This window comes from Oncorhynchus mykiss, chromosome 8, assembly GCF_013265735.2.
Source record: "Oncorhynchus mykiss isolate Arlee chromosome 8, USDA_OmykA_1.1, whole genome shotgun sequence".
In the NCBI taxonomy this organism is placed as follows: Eukaryota; Metazoa; Chordata; class Actinopteri; order Salmoniformes; family Salmonidae; genus Oncorhynchus; species Oncorhynchus mykiss.
In genome coordinates this window covers 78,903,703-78,924,841 of record NC_048572.1, presented here as the reverse complement: position 1 = coordinate 78,924,841, position 21,139 = coordinate 78,903,703, and the positions used below count along the sequence as shown (strand labels likewise).

General features: G+C 49.9%; 2 protein-coding genes across 4 annotated transcripts; both read left to right on the top strand.

Annotated features, from left to right (window-relative positions):
* The first annotated feature begins 3,157 nt into the window (after positions 1-3,157).
* Positions 3,158-9,036, top strand: LOC110531003 (protein piccolo). 3 transcript variants are annotated; one of them, XM_036986369.1, is made up of 11 exons: positions 3,158-3,790; positions 3,866-3,984; positions 4,063-5,696; positions 5,967-6,325; positions 6,389-7,549; positions 7,628-7,746; positions 7,828-7,931; positions 8,001-8,178; positions 8,263-8,466; positions 8,545-8,636; positions 8,716-9,036. In XM_036986369.1, exons 1-11 carry the CDS (start codon positions 3,233-3,235, stop codon positions 8,766-8,768), a joined length of 4,581 nt encoding a protein of 1,526 aa, XP_036842264.1. In that variant the 5' UTR covers positions 3,158-3,232; the 3' UTR covers positions 8,769-9,036. The 3 variants fall into 3 exon arrangements, with proteins under 3 accessions (XP_036842264.1, XP_036842263.1, XP_036842265.1); XM_036986368.1 differs by having other exon boundaries at positions 3,159-3,790; positions 5,967-7,549; XM_036986370.1 differs by having other exon boundaries at positions 3,160-3,790; positions 4,063-5,503; positions 5,996-7,549.
* Positions 9,037-13,001: 3,965 nt separating this feature from the next.
* On the top strand, positions 13,002-20,440 carry LOC110531000 (protein piccolo-like). Its single transcript, XM_021614281.2, has 9 exons — positions 13,002-13,719; positions 13,795-13,913; positions 13,992-19,164; positions 19,243-19,361; positions 19,444-19,544; positions 19,612-19,789; positions 19,874-20,077; positions 20,156-20,247; positions 20,327-20,440. Exons 1-9 carry the CDS (start codon positions 13,186-13,188, stop codon positions 20,377-20,379), a joined length of 6,573 nt encoding a protein of 2,190 aa, XP_021469956.2. The 5' UTR covers positions 13,002-13,185; the 3' UTR covers positions 20,380-20,440.
* Positions 20,441-21,139: the final 699 nt, after the last annotated feature.

Genomic DNA, 21,139 nt, shown 5'->3' with positions numbered 1-21,139 from the left:
ATACTAGACTTCCGACCCTCAGCCACGGGGCCCCTCAAGGGTGTGTGCCTAGTCCCCTCCTGCACTCCCTGTTCACCCACGACTGCGTGGCCGCTCATGACTCCAACACCATCATTAAATTTGCCGACATCACGATAGTGGTAGGCCTGATCACTAACGACGATGAGACAGTCTATAGGGAGGAGGTCAGAGACCTTGCAGTGGGGTGCCAGGACAACAACTCTCCCTTAAAGTCAGTAAAATAATGGAATGGATTGTGGACTACAATAAACAGAAGGCCGAGCATGCCCCCATTCACATCGACGGGCTGTAGTGGAGTGGGTCTAGAGCTTCAAGTTCCTCTGTGTCTACATCACTAAGGATCTATCATGGTCAAAACACACCAACGCAGTTGTGAAGAGGGCAAGACATTGCCTCTTCCCACTCAGGAGGCTGAAAAGATTTGGCATGGGCCCTCAAATCCTCAAAAAGTTCAACAGCTGCACCATCGAGAGCATCTGGACTGGCTGCATCACTACTTGGTATGGCAACTGCTTGGCATCAGACTGCAAGGCGCGACAAAGGGTAGTGCAAATGGCCGAGTACATCACTGGGGCCGAGCTCCCTGCCATCCAGAACCTCTATACTAGGCAGTGTCAAAGGCCAAAAAATTGTCAAAGACTCCAGCCACAGACTGTTTTCTCTGCTACCACATGGCAAGTGGTAACAATACACCAAGTCTGGAATCAACAGGACCCTGAACAGCTTCTACCTCCAAGCCATAAACAAGACTGCTAAATAGCTAATGAAATGGCTACACAGACTACCTGCATTGACCCTTTATTGCACTAACCCACTTGCACTGACTCTGTGCACACATACTGGACTCTACCCACACACTCACACATACTTTCACTAACACCCCAACACACCCACACACACAAACATGCCCACACACACATAACATGCACACACATGCATACTGACGCCACACACACACACACACTGCTGCTACTGTCTATTATTTATACTGTTGCCTAGTTACTTTAGCTCTATGTACAGCACATAGCTACCTCAATTACCTTGTACCCCTGCACATCGACTCGGTACTGGTACTCCCTGCAGGTAGCCATGTTATTTTTATTCATTATTTTTATTTGTTGTTCACTGTGTATGTATTCCTTGTGTCACTATTTACATTTTTCATGTTAACTTTAGCTCTGCATTGCTGGAAATTGACCCGTAAGTAAGACTTGTGTCACACATACAATTATTATGATTATTTTTTACATTTGATCAATGTGCCTGCTCTCTGTTAGCAAGCTTCATTGACAAACACAGGGATGGAACTTAGCTAGATAGTGGTTTTGGGCAGTGGTAAACTGTGTGTAGTTTGTTCTTTATTTCTGATAGTTTGACAGCTTGCTGATGAAGTTGTAGACATGTTCTCAGAAATCAGTCCTGCACTGCAGCAGCTGACTAGAATCTGTCTGTAGTGCACTACTGGTTTTCAGGCAACTTTTTGTACTTGAGAAATACTGCACCAAACACCTTAGCTAGATGTAAAATTGTGTGACTAAGACTTCCTTGGCAAAACCATCCAAATGACAGATTTCTTGATTCATCAGATTAATTCAGACAATTGATGGTGACAAGCAGATACTTATTTTTTTATTACGTTACCAACTAACCCTATACTCATTAAAACCCATCACCTTAATCCACTACTTGAACCCTATCTGATCCTACCCCACGCCAACGACCTGAGAGGACGGGACACTACTGTTACATCACCTCTTCCTTCCTAATCTGACCATTGAATATTGGTCTACCAACCTTTCTTTGGAGAGCATATAAATGCCGGCCCTTGGCATCAGATTCCCATGCCACACATCTATCAAAATGTCTCTGATCTTACGTTGGCCTCATCTCACCCCGTGGAACATTAATTTAAATGTTATCTTGTTTTAAATCTCTTCGAGCTAACTGGTCCACAATTTCATTCCCTTCCACAAGCGAATAGGCTGGGATCCAGTAGAACCTCACTACTTGCCCTTTATCTTTTATAAAGCCTGGAACAAAAGAAAAAGACTACCTGCAATTAAAGTGTAAAAAAGATTTAGCTTCTGAGTGGTAAATGGCATGTCTGTATATAGATTGTGTATAGGCTTGTCTCCCATATGAATGTTCTCTTTGTGCCAGACTGAGTTCAAATGACTTCTGTTTCTTCTATATTTATTTATCTATATATGTTATGTATGTATGTGTATATATACAGTGTGTATGTATGCATTTTGTTTTACTGCTCTAGCAATGCAATTATTGTTTGGATAACCGTATTTACTATTATGTATTCATTTTGACCTGACTTTTTTTTTTCAATCTTTTTGTGATGCACAATGCAAAGAACACCGGAAGAAGAATGATAATTTAATTACCATAGTGAATTATTGTAATGTTTGTATCAATATATCCCATATGCGAGGTGTTGCCAATTGGCGGTTTGACATGAATTACAATTTAATTTATTCATTCATTCATTCATCACTCACTGTCTCTCAATTCTCCATAAAAACATGAATACCTCCAATAGTAGGTCACTCCTATTAGATTAGCCAGATGATAAACAATTCAATACAGACAGGGAATCTGAGCGTACTATACTTCTGACAGGTTGTATGTCCTCCACCCACTGGAGGGAAACTACTATCGCCAACAGTTCAAATGATTATACTGACAGTTCATCTGTTAGTCTTCTACATATCGGCACATCAAGTTCAGGAACATAAACACCTGCTAGCTGTGCGCCCACTTTCTGGGTCCTTGGATCCATCTGTGAAAAGCGGTAAAAATGCATAAAAACTTCAACCATAACAATTGTGTATCAGTTTCCCAATATCACTGACGTCTGACCAATCCTTAATTTTCTCTACCAAGGTTAGCTCAACAGGCTCTGGGAGTAACATCCACTATAGAAAAGCATGTCTGTCTTACATATTACATTTCTATGAACACTCTCTAAAGTTGAGCCATCCTCAATAAAGCTCCAGGTGTATGTGATTTTGTCTGCACAAAGGCAACCAAATGACAATCAACTTCACATTCTTCAGCACCTGTTTAATTAATCAGGTCTGGACAATAATCAAGCTGATTTCTAAATGGGGTAGGGCCTTTGTCAGACAATGTGGCTATAAAATGGTCTGACAGACTTTGTGGAAGAATTGACGAGAATAACTTATGTCTATTTGGAGTGATGGGGTTCAGGCAAGTGTCTGCAGTGTCTGCAGTGCTGCTGTTGATCGTGGCGTTTGTTTGTGTTAATGATGCTTGGATCTCCAGATGGTTTAATCCGAGATTGGGGTTTCTGCATGACGATGGCGTTTCAACCCAGTTTGACACTCAGAAACCAGTGCAAGAAGACCCTGCGGGAAAGGACCCTGTGGGACAAGAACCTAGTGAGCCCATTGTCGAGCCTGTGGGGCAGGAAACTAGCCAGGCTGAAGACCCTGAGAGCTTCCAGTCCAAGCAGACATTTGAGAACCCTCTGACTTGGCTCTATCCTACGATTGAGAAGCATGAGCGCAAATCTACAGTGTTTGAGCGGCTAAAGCAGGTGGCAGCCAACGGTGTTGTGGCTTGGTGTGGGCAAAGTGTGGTCCGTGTGGAGGTGAAACAGGAACTTCTGGGGATTGGCCGGCTCATCCAGCCAGCGCTTATCACTCTAGGAGGCTGTGCTGCCATTGAGGAGGATGCTGAAGCTCTTGGGCTCACCTTTGAATCAGCGCTGCATGGCTGTGGCAGTGAGCTGACGGTATGTCACATTTGTTGTTTAACTTCCTGAAGGATGATATCATTATCTGATACATGATTTGTGATCTGTTCCTAGATGACTGAGGATGTGCTGATCTACACCTTCACTCTTGTCTATGAGCCAAAACCTCTTGCTAACACTTCTATATTGAACACAAGTAAAGCTATGGTTGATATTGAGTGCCACTACTTGAGGTAACTATTGTTGCATTCTTCACTTTGACAACATCTATAATTCTGAAGTTTGAGTAATGGTATTTTCTGTGTTTCTAGGAATAATGAAGTGAGCAGCAATTCCCTGAAGTATGCTGTAGAACCTAGCAAGCCTGTGGGCCAAGAACCTAGCCAGGTTGTTATAAAGCCTGTGGTAGAGCCTGTGGGCCATGAACCTGGAGAGCAGCCTGTGGGCCATCCTTTGGGCCAAGATCCTAGTGAGCATGTTGGAGAGCCTGTCGGACAAGATTCTAGTGAGCCTGTGGGCCAGCATCCTGTTGGAGAGCAGCCTGTGGGCCAAGAACCTAATGAGCCTGTGGGCCAAGAACCTAGTGAGCCTGTGGGCCAGCAACCTGTTGGAGAGCAGCCTGTGGGCCAGGAACTGAGCCAGCAGCCTGTTGGTAAGCGTTTGGGCCAAGAACCTAGTGAGCATGTTGGAGAGCCTGTGGGCCATGACCCTGTGGGCCAAGAACGTAGTGAGCCTGTGGGCCAAGAACGTAGTGAGCCTGTGGGCCAGCAACCTGTTGGAGAGCAGCCTGTGGTTCAGGAACTTAGCCAGCAGCCTGTTGGCGAGCCTTTGGGTCAAGAACCTAGTGAGCAGCCTGTTGGTGAGCCTGTGGGCCAAGAACCTAGTGAGCAGCCTGTTGGCGAGCCTGTGGGTCAGGATCCTGGCAAGCCTATGGGTCAGGAACTTAGCCAGCAGCCTGTTGGCGAGCCTTTGGGTCAAGAACCTAGTGAGCAGCCTGTTGGTGAGCCTGTGGGCCAAGAACCTAGTGAGCAGCCTGTTGGCGAGCCTGTGGGTCAGGATCCTGGCAAGCCTATGGGTCAGGAACCTGGTGAGCAGCCTGTTGGTGAGCCTGTGGGCCAAGAACCTAGTGAGCCGCCTGTTGGCGAGCCTGTGGGCCAGGAACCTAGCGAGTCTTTGGGCCAAGAACCTAGTGAGATTTTGGGTAATGAACTTAGTGAGCCTGTGGGCCAGGAACCTATCAAGCAGCCTGTGGGCCAGCAACCTGTTGGCGAGCAGCCTGTGGGCCAGGAACTTAGGCTACAGCCAGGAACTGTTGGCGAGCCTTTGGGCCAAGAACCTAGTGAGCATGTTGGAGAGCCTGTGGTCCAAGATCCTAATGAGCTTGTGGGCCAGCATCCTGTTGGAGAGCACCCTGTGGGCCATGGTCCTGTGGGTCAGGAACTTAGTGAGCCTGTGGGAGAGCAGCCTGTGGGCCAGGAACATAGGCAGCAGCCTGTTGGCGGGCCTTTGGGCCAAGAACCTAGTGAGCATGTTGGAGAGCAGCCTGTGGGCCAGGAACCAAGTAAGATTTTGGGTAATGAACTTAGCGAGCCTGTGGGCCAGGATCCTAGCGAGCAGCCTGTGGGTCAGGAACCTAGCCAGTCTGTGGCCCAAGAGCCTGTGGGCCATGAACCTGGAGAGCAGCCTTTGAGCCAGGAACTTGTTGGAGAGCAGCCTATGGGCCAGCCTTTGGGCCAAGAACCAAGTGAGCATGTTGGAGAGCTTGTGGGCCAGGAACCACGTGAGCCTGTGATCCAGCAACCTATTGGAGCGCAGCCTGTGGGCCAGCAACCTGTTGGAGAGCAGCCTGTGGGCCAGGAACCTAGCGATCCTTTAGGCCAAGAGTCTAGTGAGCACGGTGGAGAGCCTGTGGGCCAGCATCCTGTTGGAGAGCAGCCTGTGGGCCATGACCATGTGGGTCAAGAACGTAGTGGTGATGTGGGTCAAGAACCTAGTGAACCTGTGGGCCAAGTACCTAGTGAGCAGCCTGTGGGCCAAGAACCTAGTGAGCAGCCTGTTGTCGAGCCTTTGGGCCAAGAACATAGTAAGCGTGTTGGAGAGCAGCCTGTGGCCCAGGAACCAAGTAAGATTTTGGTTAATGAACTTAGAGAGCCTGTGGGCCAGGAACCTAGCGAGCAGCCTGTGGGTCAGGAACCTAGCCAGTCTGTGGCCCAAGAGCCTTTGGGCCAAGAACCAAGTGAGCATGTTGGAGAGCTTGTGGGCCATGAACCACGTGAGCCTGTGGTCCAGCAACCTGTTGGAGAGCAGCCTGTGGGCCAGGATCCTAGCGATCCTTTAGGCCAAGAGTCTAGTGAGCATGGTGGAGAGCCTGTGGGCCAAGATCCTAGTGAGCCTGTGGGCCAGCATCCTGTTGGAGAGCAGCCTGTGGGCCATGACCATGTGGGTCAAGAACGTAGTGATGATGTGGGTCAAGAACCTAGTGAGCCTGTTGGCCAAGTACCTAGTGAGCATGTTGGAGAGCAGCCTGTGGGCCAAGAACCTAGTGAGCAGCCTGTTGTCGAGCCTTTGGGCCAAGAACCTAGTAAGTATGTTGAAGAGCCTGTGGGTCAGGAACTTAACCAGCAGCCTGTGGGCCAGGAACCTAGCGAGCCTGTGGGCCAAGAGCCTAGTGAGCAGCCTGTTGGCGAGCCTTTGGTTCAGGAACCTAGCGAGCCTTTGGGCCAAGAACCTAGTGAGCGTGTTGGAGCACAGCCTGTGGGCCAGGAACCTAGCGATCCTTTAGGCCAAGAGTCTAGTGAGCATGGTGGAGAGCCTGTGGGCCAGCATCCTGTTGGAGAGCAGCCTGTGGGCCATGACCATGTGGGTCAAGAACGTAGTGATGTTGTGGGCCAAGAACCTAGTGAGCCTGTGGGCCAAGTACCTAGTGAGCCTGTGGGCCAGCAACCTGTTGGAGAGCAGCCTTTGGGCCAAGAACCTAGTGAGCAGCCTGTTGGCAAGCCTTTGGGTCAGGAATCTAACGAGCCTTTGGGCCAAGAACCTAGTAAGTATGTTGAAGAGCCTGTGGGCCAGGAACCAAGTGAGATTTTGGGTAATGAACTTAGCGAGCCTGTGGGCCAGGAACTTAACCAGCAGCCCGTGGGCCAGGAACCTAGCGAGCCTGTGGGCCAAGAGCCTAGTGAGCAGCCTGTTGGCGAGCCTTTGGTTCAGGAACCTAGCGAGCCTTTGGGCCAAGAACCTAGTGAGCGTGTTGGAGCACAGCCTGTGGGCCAGCAACCTGTTGGAGCACAGCCTGTGGGCCAGCAACCTGTTGGAGCACAGCCTGTGGGCCAGCAACCTGTGTGCCATGAACCTGGCGAGCAGCCTGTGGGCCAGCAACCTTTTGGAGAACAGCCTGTGGGCCAGGAATCTGTGGTCCAGCAACCTAGAGGAGAGTCTGTGGGCCAGGAGCCTGTTGGTGTGCCTTTGGGCCAGGAACCTATCCAGGATGAAGACCCTGAGAGCTCCCAGTCCAAGCAGACGTCTGAGAACCCTTTGACTTGGCGCTATCCTGAAGTTGCAAAGCCTGAGCACAGGCATACTGTGTCTGAGCGGCTGAAGCAGGTGGCGGCCAACAGTGTGTCGGCTCAGTGTGGGGAGAGTGTGGTCCGGGTGCAGGTGAACCAGGACCTGCTGGGGATTGGCCGGCTCATACAGCCAGAGCGTATCACTCTAGGAGGTTGTGCTGCCACTGAGGAGGACGCTGAAGCTCATGTGATCACCTTTGAATCAGAGCTGCATGGCTGTGGCAGTGAGCTGACGGTATGTCACATTTGCTGTTTAACGTCCTGACTGTGAATCCTTATTCTTGTGCTACATCACTTGTGATCCTGTTCCTAGATGACTGAGGATGTGCTGATCTACACCTTCACGCTTGTCTATGAGCCAAAACCTTTTGCTAACACTTCTATAGTGAAGACCAGTGCAGCTATGGTTGATATTAAGTGCCACTACTTGAGGTAACTATTGTTGCATTCTTTACTTTGACAACCCATATATTCTGAGGTTTAAGTAATGCCATAGTCCGTGTTTGTTTCTAGGAATCACGATGTGAGCAGCAATGCCCTGAAGCCAACCTGGATCCCCAACATTTCCAACATGGTGGCAGAGGAACTCCTCTACTTCTCCCTGAGGTTAATGACTGGTAGGTAAACCTGACTGGAAGCCTCTTCCTTTGTGTAGACCCACACTGACATGCCACTTGTCTTTCCAGCTGACTGGCAGTTTGAGAGGCCCTCCAACCATTACTATCTTGGTGACATCATCAACATGGAAGCCTCGGTCATGCCGTACCACCACGTTCCCCTCCGCGTCTTTGTGGACCGCTGTGTCGCCACCTTGGCGCCTGATGTCCACACTGTCCCTAGATATTCTTTCATTGAGGACCATGGGTGAGTTTAGTTGTCAGTTTGACTCCTCTTATATTACCTTCAATGTAACCCCTGAAGCCTAACGTTGACCCTTGGTCTCCTCAGGTGTCTGGTTGATGCCAAGTTGACCGGCTCCAGCTCCCAGTTCCTGTCCAGATCCCAGGATGACAAGATCCAGTTTCAGCTGGAGTCCTTCAGATTCCAACCACAGAATGATTCCCAACAGCTCTACATAACATGTCATCTGAAAGCAGCTGCAGCCTCTTCCCCCATTGATGCTGAGAACAAGGCCTGCTCTTTCACTGATGGGTATGTATAAGCTGGGTTGTGGGTGTAGTACCTTTATGACATGCTGCTATATAAACTAACCTTCATGTTTATCTGTAGCTGGAAGGCTGCAGGTGGGGATGACCTGGTTTGTGGCTGCTGTGACTCCAGCTGTGCTGTGAGCAAGGCTAGAGATCTGGACAGTGATTTAGGTAAGTGTCAATCAAAGCCAGAGCTTTATTACCAGTTTAAAATGTAACGTATTCCATCACTGTTCTCTACTCTCCTCAGATATGCAGAAGGAAGGTGAAGCTACCTTGGGCCCTATCATGGTCCAAGTGTAATATTACAAGAACCTTGCCTATTTAACTTTTTGAGGAGAATAAACCTGTTACAATGTTCACATCTGACTGGATTTATTTGGAATGTAAAATTCAGGGCTTTTATTATTCAAATAAGAATGTGTGTAGCTGATCATTCTTTATTCACAGAACTTTGTCATGAGCTACATGTCTCAGGTTTGTAACGTTGCTACTGTACTGAATTGTTTCCAGGAGTGATTTGTCAATTGACTATATTTATTTTGAAAATAAACATTTTAAAGTGTTTGGATTCATGTGCGCTCGACTTGGATGACATTTATGTGAGGGCAAGGCCAGTATGTCATTTTAGGCAGGAGACATTAATGTCTAAACTGACCTCAGAACCATTGCAGCTGTAACAGGAGATTATGGCGTGGACAAGAGGCATGATCTGTAGTGCTGAGAAACTGCCTGTGTTGAACTTTCTGAGCTAAGGTTGTTACTGGTATCCAGCTTCAAATGTGGCATACCTCTACGGACCTGAATTTTAAAGTGCAGTGAAGCTGCTCAACGTTTACATGACTTTCTAGTCATTCAACAGACGCTCCCATCCAGAGCGACCCACAGGCGCAATCAGGATCAAGGGCACATTTCCCCACCCAGCTGACTTCGGGATCCAAACCATGACATATCGGCCAGGCCACCCCTAACCATCCAAGACTCCCGACCCCATACTGTTTGTAGAAAATTATTGTGCATTGGGGAAAATAAGCTAGATAACGGAATCAGTTATCAAGAACCAAATGGCATCATCTGAAGAAAAATGTGTAATTTACACACCTGACTTTGTAGGTGAATGACCGACTTACTTGCATGAAGTTGGTATTCACTTCCCAATTCGAATTACCTTCGCCCTAGAATTCAGGAGGTTGACCACACCCCTCTTTGAATATCCGAAGCATTTTCAAATAAGGTTGTATCCAAAGAGCAATAGGTGAATCTTGACTTCTCCCAGTTCTGAACTTGTAAGCAACGATCCTAACTCTGTTCGGGTAGACAAGACCATCTCATTACATATCTCTGGCAGTGGTGTGAAGTACTTAAGTAGTTTTTTTGGAGTAGCTTTACTTTTTTACAACTTACATTTTTGACTACATTACATTCCTAAAGAAAATGGAAGTACTTTTTACTCCATATTTTTTCCCTGACACCCAAAAGTTCTAGTTAGAATTTGAATGGTTAGCAGTAATGGAAAAGGTACAATTCACACACCTTATCAAGAGAAGGTCCCTTGTCTCCACTACTGCCTCTGATCTGGTGGACCCATTCAACAAATGGCTCCTTTATAAATTGTGTTGGAGTGTCTCATGGCTGTCTAAAGGAATACATGAAATTGTGCCATCTGTTTTGCTAAAGATGAGGAATAGAATGTGTAGCTTTTACTTTGTCATACTTGAGTGAAAGTACAATGTAGTACTTTTTACACCTCTGATCTCTAATCAAAAGTTGCAAGCACAAAATGGCACTGAAACACTTTGCCACGAGCCAGTAACTTGATGTGTTTATTTAGCTAACGTGGCCTGCCTGCCCTGGGACTGAACACCTCCCCCTGCAACTGGATCCTGGACTTCTTGACAGGCTGCCCCCAGGTGGTGAGGGTAGGCAATAACACATCCGGCACGCTGACCATCAACACGGGGGCACCTCAAGGGTGCGTGCTTAGTCCACTCCTGCACGACTCCAACACCATTAAGTTTGCCGACGGTGGTAGGTCTGATCACCAACGATGACAGCCTAGCAGTGTGGTGCCAGGACAACCTCTCCCTCAACGTCAGTAAAACAATGGATCTGATTGTGGACTACAGGAAACGGAAGGCCGAGATACACCCCCATTCATATTGACAGGGCTGTAGTGGACAGGGTTCAAACACAACACAGTTGTGAAGAGCGCACGGCAATGCTTCTTACCCAAAGATTTGGCATAGGCCCTCAGATTTTCAAAAAGTTCTTCAGCAGCACCATCGAGAGCATCTGGACTGGCTGCACCACCGCTTGGTATGGCAACCGCTTGGCATCCGACCGCAAGGCGCTACAGAGGGTCATGCGTATGGCCTAGTACATCACTCCCTGCCATCCAGGACCTCTATAGTAGGCAGTGTTCGGACGGGTTGTTAATTAAGGCCAAAAAATTGTCAGACTCCAGCCACCCAAGCCACAGACTGCGTTCTGTTTCTGCATGACAAGCGGTACCAGTGCACCAAGTCTGGCACCAACAGGACCCCGAACAGCTTCTACCTCCAAGCCATAAGACTTCTAAACAAGACTGCTATATAGCTAATCAAATGGCTACACATACTGCTGTACCTGCATTGACCCTTTTTTGTACTAACTTATTTGCACTGACTCCATGCCAGGGATCATCAACGAGATTCAGCCGAGGGCCAATTGTTTTGTTGAGTGCATGGTCGGGGGGCCAGAACATAATTACAAAATCATTTGTAGACTGCAAATTGACCTCAAGAAGCCCAAAGAGATATGTTTGACTAAAACATAATCATTTCAAACCTTGCATTTCAAACCGGTCACGTGTCTCTCTATTATGCGTGGGAATACCTTGGAACAGAGTACTTAAATTAAAATCAATTGGAGCGGATTTCCTGGTGTTTCTAGTCTTTCATGTTTTGCTCGGAAAACTTAGGAGGGCAGATATGACCATCCGCGGGCCAAATTCGGCCCACGGGCCGCCAGTTGGGGAACACTGCTCTATGCGCTCACACATACTTTCACTAACACACAAACACGCCCACACACACATAACATGCACACACATGCCTACTGACGCCACACACACACACACACACACTGCTGCTACTGTCTATTATTTATACTGTTGCCTAGTTACTTTAGCTCTATGTACAGCACATAGCTACCTCAATTACCTTGTACCCCTGCACATCGACTCGGTACTGGTACTCCCTGCAGGTAGCCATGTTATTTTTATTCATTATTTTTATTTGTTTTTCACTGTATTTATTCCTTGTCACTATTTCAATTTTTCATGTTAACTTTAGCTCTGCATTGCTGGAAATTGACCCGTAAGTAAGACTTGTGTCACACATACAATTATTATGATTATTTTTTACATTTGATCAATGTGCCTGCTCTCTGTTAGCAAGCTTCATTGACAAACACAGGGATGGAACTTAGCTAGATAGTGGTTTTGGGCAGTGGTAAACTGTGTGTAGTTTGTTCTTTATTTCTGATAGTTTGACAGCTCGCTGATGAAGTTGTAGACATGTTCTCAGAAATCAGTCCTGCACTGCAGCAGCTGACTAGAATCTGTCTGTAGTGCACTACTGGTTTTCAGGCAACTTTTTGTACTTGAGAAATACTGCACCAAACACCTTAGCTAGATGTAAAATTGTGTGACTAAGACTTCCTTGGCAAAACCATCCAAATGACAGATTTCTTGATTCATCAGATTAATTCAGACAATTGATGGTGACAAGCAGATACTTATTTTTTTATTACGTTACCAACTAACCCTATACTCATTAAAACCCATCACCTTAATCCACTACTTGAACCCTATCTGATCCTACCCCACGCCAACGACCTGAGAGGACGGGACACTACTGTTACATCACCTCTTCCTTCCTAATCTGACCATTGAATATTGGTCTACCAACCTTTCTTTGGAGAGCATATAGTTTGATATGAATTATAATTTAATTCATACATTCATTCATTCATCACTCCCTGTCTCTCAATTCTCCATAATAACATGAATACCTCCAATAGTAGGTCACTCCTATTAGATTAGCCAGATGATAAACAATTCAATACAGACAGGGAATCTGAGCGTACTATACTTCTGACAGGTTGTATGTCCTCCACCCACTGGAGGGAAACTACTATCGCCAACAGTTCAAATGATTATACTGACAGTTCATCTGTTAGTCTTCAACATATCGGCACATCAAGTTCAGGAACATAAACACCTGCTAGCTGTGCGCCCACTTTCTGGGTCCTTGGATCCATCTGTGAAAAGCGGTAAAAATGCATAAAAACCACAACCATAACAATTGTGTATCAGTTTCCCAATATCACTGACGTCTGACCAATCCTTAATTTTCTCTACCAAGGTTAGCTCAACAGGCTCTGGGAGTAACATCCACTATAGAAAAGCATGTCTGTCCTACATATTACTTTTCTATGAACACTCTAAAGTTGAGCCATCCTCAATAAAGCTCCAGGTGTATGTGATTTTGTCTGCACAAAGGCAACCAAATGACAATCAACTTCACATTCTTCAGCACCTGTTTAATTAATCAGGTCTGGACAATAATCAAGCTGATTTCTGAATGGGTTGGGGCCTTTGTTAGACATCGTGGCTATAAAATGGTTTGACAGACTCTGTGGAAGAATTTACAAGAATAACTTATGTCTATTTGGAGTGATGGGGTTCAGGCAAGTGTCTGCAGTGCTGCTGTTGGTCGTGGTGTTTGGCTGTGTTAGTGATGCTTGGATCTCCAGATGGTTTTATCCGAGATTGGGGTTTCTGCATGACGATGGCGTTTCAGCCCAGTTTGACACTCCGAAGCCAATGCAAGAAGACCCTGTGGGACAAGAACCTAGCAAGCCCGTTGTCGAGCCTGTGGGGCAGGAAACTAGCCAGGATGAAGACCCTGAGAGCTTCCAGTCCAAGCAGACATTTGAGAACCCTCTGACTTGGCTCTATCCTACGATTGAGAAGCATGAGCGCAAATCTACAGTGTTTGAGCGGCTAAAGCAGGTGGCAGCCAACGGTGTTGTGGCTTGGTGTGGGCAAAGTGTGGTCCGTGTGGAGGTGAAACAGGAACTTCTGGGGATTGGCCGGCTCATCCAGCCAGAGCTTATCACTCTAGGAGGCTGTGCTGCCATTGAGGAGGATGCTGAAGCTCTTGTGCTCACTTTTGAATCAGAGCTGCATGGCTGTGGCAGTGAGCTGATGGTATGTCACATTTGCTGTTTAACTTCCTGAAGGATGTCATCATTATCTGATGCATGATTTGTGTTCTGTTCCTAGATGACTGAGGATGTGCTGATCTACACCTTCACTCTTGTCTATGAGCCAAAACCTCTTGCTAACATTTCTATATTGAACACCAGTAAAGCTATGGTTGATATTGAGTGTCACTACTTGAGGTAACTATTGTTGCATTCTTCACTTTGACAACATCTATAATTCTGAAGTTTAAGTAATGGTATTTTCCGTGTTTCTAGGAATCATGAAGTGAGCAGCAATTCCCTGAAGTATGCTGTAGAATCTAGCAATCCTGTGGGCCGAGAACCTAGCCAGGTTGTTATAAAGCCTGTGGTAGAGCCTGTGGGCCGGGAACCTAGCTTAGAGCCTGTGGGCAGGGAACCTAGCCAGGTTGTTATAAAGCCTGTGGTAGAGCCTGTGGGCCAGGATCCGGTTGGAAAGACTGTTGGACAGGAACCTAGCAAGCTTTATGGTGGGCTTTTGGGCTTAGAAACTAGCGAGCCTGTGGGCCAGGCAGCTGGAGGGCAGCCTGTGGGCCAGGCAGCTGGAGGGCAGCCTGTGGGCCAGGCAGCTGGAGGGCAGCCTGTCGTTCAAGGACCTCGCAGAGAGCCTGTGGTCTGGGAAGCTAGCGGCGAACCTGTGGTCTGGGAAGCTAGCGGCGAACCTGTGGGCCGGGAACCTAGCAAAGAGCTTGTCAGTCAATATCCTAACGAGCAGCCTGTGGGCCAGGCACCTAGCAATCCTTTGAGCCAAGAACCTAGCGAGGAGCCTGTGGGTCAGGAACCTGGCGAGGAGCCTGTGGGTCAGGAACCCGGCGAGGAGCCTGTGGGTCAGGAACCCGGCGAGGAGCCTGTGGGCCAAGACACTAGTGAGCATGTTGGAGTGCCTGTGGGCCAGGAACCTAGCGAGCCTGTGGGTCAGGAACCTGGTGAGGAGCCTGTGGGTCAGGAACCTGGTGAGGAGCCTGTGGGCCAAGACACTAGTGAGCATGTTGGAGTGCCTGTGGGCCAGGAACCTGGCGAGGAGCCTGTGGGTCAGGAACCTGGCGAGGAGCCTGTGGGTCAGGAACCTGGTGAGGAGCCTGTGGGCCAAGACACTAGTGAGCATGTTGGTGTGCCTGTGGGCCAGGAACCTAGCGAGCCTGTGGGTCAGGAACCTGGCGAGGCGCCTGTGGGTCAGGAACCTGGCGAGGAGCCTGTGGGTCAGGAACCTGGCGAGGAGCCTGTGGGCCAAGACACTAGTGAGCATGTTGGAGTGCCTGTGGGTCAGGAACCTGGCGAGGAGCCTGTGGGTCAGGAACCTGGCGAGGAGCCTGTGGGTCAGGAACCTGGTGAGGAGCCTGTGGGCCAAGACACTAGTGAGCATGTTGGTGTGCCTGTGGGCCAGGAACCTAGCGAGCCTGTGGGTCAGGAACCTGGCGAGGAGCCTGTGGGTCAGGAACCTGGCGAGGAGCCTGTGGGTCAGGAACCTGGCGAGGAGCCTGTGGGCCAAGACACTAGTGAGCATGTTGGAGTGCCTGTGGGCCAGGAACCTAGCGAGCCTGTGGGACAGCAACCTGTTGGAGAGCAGCCTGTGGGCCAGGCAGCTGGAGGGCAGCCTTTCGTTCAAGGACCTCGCGGAGAGCCTGTGGTCTGGGAAGGTAGCAGCGAACCTGTGGGCCTTGATCCTAGCCAGCCTGTGGGTCAGGAATCTGGTGAGCCTGTGGGTCAGGAACCTGGCCAGCCTGTGGGCCAAGACACTAGTGAGCATGTTGGAGTGCCTGTGGTCCAAGAGCCTGTGGGCCATGAACCTGGAGAGCAGCCTGTGGGCCATGAACCTGGAGAGCAGCCTGTGGGCCATGAACCTGGAGAGCAGCCTGTGGGCCATGAACCTGGAGAGCAGCCTGTGGGCCAAGAACTAAGCAAGCAACCTGTTGGCGAGCCTTTGGGCCAGGACGCTAGCAATCCTTTCGCACAAGAATCTAGTGAGCATGTTGGTGAGCCTGTGGGCAAATATCCTAGTGAGCCTGTGGGCCAGCATCCTGTTGGCGAGCAGCCTGTGGGCCAGGAACTTAACCAGCAGCCTGTTGGCGAGCCTTTGGGCCAAGACCCTAGTGAGCATGTTGGAGAGCCTGTGGGCCAGCAGCCTGTTGGAGAGCAGCCTGTGGGCCAGCAGCCTGTTGGCGAGCCTTTGGGCCAAGACCCTAGTGAGCATGTTGGAGAGCCTGTGGGCCAGCAGCCTGTTGGAGAGCAGCCCGTGGGCCAGGAACTTAGCCAGCAGCCTGTGGGCCAAGAACCTAGCGAGCCTGTGGGCCAAGAACCTCGTGAGCAGCCTGTTGGCGAGCCATTGGGGAATGAACCTAGCGAGCCTGTGGGCCAGGAACCAAGTGAGATTTTGGGTAATGAACCTAGCGAGCAGCCTGTGGGCAAGGAACCTAGCGAGCAGCCTGTGGGTCAGGAACCTAGCCAGCCTGTGGGCCATGAACCTGGAGAGCAGCCTGTGGGCCATGAACCTGGAGAGCAGCCTGTGGGCCAAGAACCTAGTGAGTCTGTGGGAGAGCAGCCTGTGGGCCAGGAACTAAGCAAGCAACCTGTTGGCGAGCCTTTGGGCCAGGACGCTAGCAATCCTTTCGCACAAGAATCTAGTGAGCATGTTGGTGAGCCTGTGGGCAAATATCCTAGTGAGCCTGTGGGCCAGCATCCTGTTGGCGAGCAGCCTGTGGGCCAGGAACTTAACCAGCAGCCTGTTGGCGAGCCTTTGGGCCAAGACCCTAGTGAGCATGTTGGAGAGCCTGTGGGCCAGCAGCCTGTTGGAGAGCAGCCTGTGGGCCAGCAGCCTGTTGGCGAGCCTTTGGGCCAAGACCCTAGTGAGCATGTTGGAGAGCCTGTGGGCCAGCAGCCTGTTGGAGAGCAGCCCGTGGGCCAGGAACTTAGCCAGCAGCCTGTGGGCCAAGAACCTAGTGAGCCTGTGTGCCAAGAACCTCGTGAGCAGCCTGTTGGCGAGCCATTGGGGAATGAACCTAGCGAGCCTGTGGGCCAGGAACCAAGTGAGATTTTGGGTAATGAACCTAGCGAGCAGCCTGTGGGCAAGGAACCTAGCGAGCAGCCTGTGGGTCAGGAACCTAGCCAGCCTGTGGCCCAAGAGCCTGTGGGCTATGAACCTAGCGAGCAGCCTGTGGGTCAGGCACCTAGCCAGCCTGTGGCCCAAGAGCCTGTGGGCTATGAACCTGGAGAGCAGCCTGTGAGCCAGGACCCTGTTGGAGAGCAACCTGTGGGCCAGGCTTTGGGCCAGGACCCTAGCGATCCTTTAGGCCAAGAGTCTAGTGAGCATGTTGGAGAGCCTGTTGGCCAAGATTCTAGTGAGCCTGTGGGCCAGCGTCCTGTTGGAGAGCAGCCTGTGTTCCATGAGCCTGTGGGCCAAGATCCTAGTGAGCAGCCTGTGGGCCAAGAACCTAGCGAGCCTGTGGGCCAAGATCCTAGTGAGCAGCCTGTGGGCCAAGAACCTAGCGAGCCTGTGGGCCAAGAACCTAGCGAGCGTGTTGGAGAGCAGCCTGTGGGCCATGAACCTGGAGAGCAGCCTGTGGGCCAGGAACCTAGCCAGCCTGTGGGCCATGAACCTGGAGAGCAGCCTGTGGGCCATGAACCTGGAGAGCAGCCTGTGGGCCAAGAACCTAGTGAGTCTGTGGGAGAGCAGCCTGTGGGCCAGGAACTAAGCAAGCAACCTGTTGGCGAGCCTTTGGGCCAGGACGCTAGCAATCCTTTCGCACAAGAATCTAGTGAGCATGTTGGTGAGCCTGTGGGCAAATATCCTAGTGAGCCTGTGGGCCAGCATCCTGTTGGCGAGCAGCCTGTGGGCCAGGAACTTAACCAGCAGCCTGTTGGCGAGCCTTTGGGCCAAGACCCTAGTGAGCATGTTGGAGAGCCTGTGGGCCAGCAGCCTGTTGGAGAGCAGCCTGTGGGCCAGCAGCCTGTTGGCGAGCCTTTGGGCCAAGACCCTAGTGAGCATGTTGGAGAGCCTGTGGGCCAGCAGCCTGTTGGAGAGCAGCCCGTGGGCCAGGAACTTAGCCAGCAGCCTGTGGGCCAAGAACCTAGTGAGCCTGTGTGCCAAGAACCTCGTGAGCAGCCTGTTGGCGAGCCATTGGGGAATGAACCTAGCGAGCCTGTGGGCCAGGAACCAAGTGAGATTTTGGGTAATGAACCTAGCGAGCAGCCTGTGGGCAAGGAACCTAGCGAGCAGCCTGTGGGTCAGGAACCTAGCCAGCCTGTGGCCCAAGAGCCTGTGGGCTATGAACCTAGCGAGCAGCCTGTGGGTCAGGCACCTAGCCAGCCTGTGGCCCAAGAGCCTGTGGGCTATGAACCTGGAGAGCAGCCTGTGAGCCAGGACCCTGTTGGAGAGCAACCTGTGGGCCAGGCTTTGGGCCAGGACCCTAGCGATCCTTTAGGCCAAGAGTCTAGTGAGCATGTTGGAGAGCCTGTTGGCCAAGATTCTAGTGAGCCTGTGGGCCAGCGTCCTGTTGGAGAGCAGCCTGTGTTCCATGAGCCTGTGGGCCAAGATCCTAGTGAGCAGCCTGTGGGCCAAGAACCTAGCGAGCCTGTGGGCCAAGATCCTAGTGAGCAGCCTGTGGGCCAAGAACCTAGCGAGCCTGTGGGCCAAGAACCTAGCGAGCGTGTTGGAGAGCAGCCTGTGGGCCATGAACCTGGAGAGCAGCCTGTGGGCCAGGAACTTAGCCAGCAGCCTGTTGGCGAGCCTTTGGGCCAAGAACCTAGTAAGCATGTTGGAGAACCTGTGGGCCAGGAACCTGGCGAGCAGCCCTTTGGCGAGCCTGTGGGCCAAGAACCTAGTGAGCAGCCTGTTGGCGAGCCTTTGGTTCAGGAACCTAGTGAGCATGTTGGAGAGCAGCCTGTGGGCCAAGAACCAAGCCAGCAGCCTGTGGGCCAAGAACCAAGCCAGCAGCCTGTGGGCCAAGAACCAAGCCAGCAGCCTGTGGGCCAAGAACCAAGCCAGCAGCCTGTGGGCCAGGTACCTAGCGAGCAGCCTGTGGGCCAGCAACCTGTTGGGGAGCAGCCTGTGGGCCAGCAACCTGTTGGGGATCAGCCTGTGGGCCAGCAACCTAGCCAGGATGAAGACCCTGAGAGCTCCCAGTCCAAGCAGACGTCTGAGAACCCTTTGACTTGGCGCTATCCTGAAGTTGCAAAGCCTGAGCACAGGCATACTGTGTCTGAGCGGCTGAAGCAGGTGGCGGCCAACAGTGTGTCGGCTCAGTGTGGGGAGAGTGTGGTCCGGGTGCAGGTGAACCAGGACCTGCTGGGGATTGGCCGGCTCATACAGCCAGAGCGTATCACTCTAGGAGGTTGTGCTGCCACTGAGGAGGACGCTGACGTTCATGTGATCACCTTTGAATCAGAGCTGCATGGCTGTGGCAGTGAGCTGACGGTATGTCACATTTGCTGTTTAACGTCCTGACTGTGAATCCTTATTCTTGTGCTACATCACTTGTGATCCTGTTCCTAGATGACTGAGGATGTGCTGATCTACACCTTCACGCTTGTCTATGAGCCAAAACCTCTTGCTAACACTTCTATAGTGAAGACCAGTGCAGCTATGGTTGATATTGAGTGCCACTACTTGAGGTAACTATTGTTGCATTCTTCACTTTGACAAACCACATCATTCTGAGGTTTAAGTAATACCATAGTCCGTGTTTGTTTCTAGGAATCACGATGTGAGCAGCAATGCCCTGAAGCCAACCTGGATCCCCTACACTTCCAACATGGTGGCAGAGGAACTCTACTTCTCCCTGAGGTTAATGACTGGTAGGTAAACCTGACGAAGCCTCTTCCTGTGTGTAAACCCACACTGACATGCCACTCGTCTTTCCAGCCGACTGGCAGTTTGAGAGGCCCTCCAACCTTTACTATCTTGGTGACATCATCAACATGGAAGCCTCGGTCATGCCGTACCACCACGTTCCCCTCCGTGTCTTTGTGGACCGCTGTGTCGCCACCTTGGCGCCTGATGTCCACACTGTCCCTAGATATTCTTTCATTGAGGACCATGGGTGAGTTTAGTTGTCAGTTTGACTCCTCTTATATTACCTTAAATGTAACCCCTGAAGCCTAACGTTGACCCTTGGTCTCCTCAGGTGTCTGGTTGATGCCAAGTTGACCGGCTCCAGCTCCCAGTTCCTGTCCAGATCCCAGGATCACAAGATCCAGTTTCAGCTGGAGTCCTTCAGGTTCCAACCACAGAATGATTCCCAACAGCTCTACATAACATGTCATCTGAAAGCAGCTGCAGCCTCTTCCCCCATTGATGCTGAGAACAAGGCCTGCTCTTTCACTGATGGGTATGTATAAGCTGGGTTGTGGGTATAGTACCTTTATGACATGCTGCTATATAAACTAACCTTCATATTTATCTGTAGCTGGAAGGCTGCAGGTGGGGATGACCTGGTTTGTGGCTGCTGTGACTCCAGCTGTGCTGTGAGCAAGGCTAGAGATCTGGACAGTGATTTAGGTAAGTGTCAATCAAAGCCAGAGCTTTATTACCAGTTTAAAATGTAACGTATTCCATCACTGTTCTCTACTCTCCTCAGATATGCAGAAGGAAGGTGAAGCTACCTTGGGCCCTATCATGGTCCAAGTGTAATATTACAAGAATCTTGCCTATTTAACTTTTTGAGGAGAATAAACCTGTTACAATGTTCACATCTGACTGGATTTATTTGGAATGTAAAATTCAGGAATGCTATGTTATCAAATAGGAAAATGTGTGCAGCTGATCACTCTTTATTCACAGAACTTTGTCATGAGCTACATTTCTCAGGTTCGTAACATTGCTCCTGTTCTGAATTGTTCCCCTGGGCCCCATCAATATCCAGGAGTTATTTGTCAATTGACTACTTGATTTTTGAAAATAAACATTTTAGTGTTTGGATTCATGTGCGCTCAACTTGCGTGACGTGTATGTGAGGGCAAGTCCAAAATGTCAGTTTAGGCAGGAGGCATTGTCTAAACAGTCCTCGCAGCTATAACCAATGTTTGGCGTAAACAAGAGACATGATGGCTGGAAGAGGGCAGCTGAGTGTGGAACCCTCATGTCTCCTATCACCAGCACTGACCGTAGGAACACGAACTGCCTGAGGCCATACTTTTCTGAAACTTGTCTGACTCTGTATTTGTAGGATGGGTGACTCAAGTGTTCTGTTATTGATTTAATTTAAATTGTCAGGTTAAATTTACACTGCAAGTAACGCAGTAAACGTCAGTCGCGCTGGTAGTGACTGAGCAATGCCTTACACACCTGGGGTTATTAATATAGCATAATGTTTCTTAAATGGGAAGGATTTGTCTGAATTTGTCCAATAAACACTAGTTGCATTCAATTAGTGTTCTGAATAACTAAACTG

What these genes read in the sequence shown, in the direction of transcription:
- LOC110531003 (XM_036986368.1), top strand. Translation starts at nt 3,233, where the DNA reads ATGGGGTTCAGGCAAGTGTCTGCAGTGTCTGCAGTGCTGCTGTTGATC. An exon ending in TGGAGAGCAGCCTGTGGGCC is followed by an intron (nt 5,697 to 5,966) that starts ATGACCATGTGG and finishes CTGTGGCCCAAG; the next exon opens with AGCCTTTGGGCCAAGAACCA. An exon ending in AGATCTGGACAGTGATTTAG is followed by an intron (nt 8,637 to 8,715) that starts GTAAGTGTCAAT and finishes TACTCTCCTCAG; the next exon opens with ATATGCAGAAGGAAGGTGAA.
- LOC110531000 (XM_021614281.2), top strand. Translation starts at nt 13,186, where the DNA reads ATGGGGTTCAGGCAAGTGTCTGCAGTGCTGCTGTTGGTCGTGGTGTTT. An exon ending in GCTGTGGCAGTGAGCTGATG is followed by an intron (nt 13,720 to 13,794) that starts GTATGTCACATT and finishes TTCTGTTCCTAG; the next exon opens with ATGACTGAGGATGTGCTGAT. An exon ending in CTCCCTGAGGTTAATGACTG is followed by an intron (nt 19,545 to 19,611) that starts GTAGGTAAACCT and finishes TCGTCTTTCCAG; the next exon opens with CCGACTGGCAGTTTGAGAGG.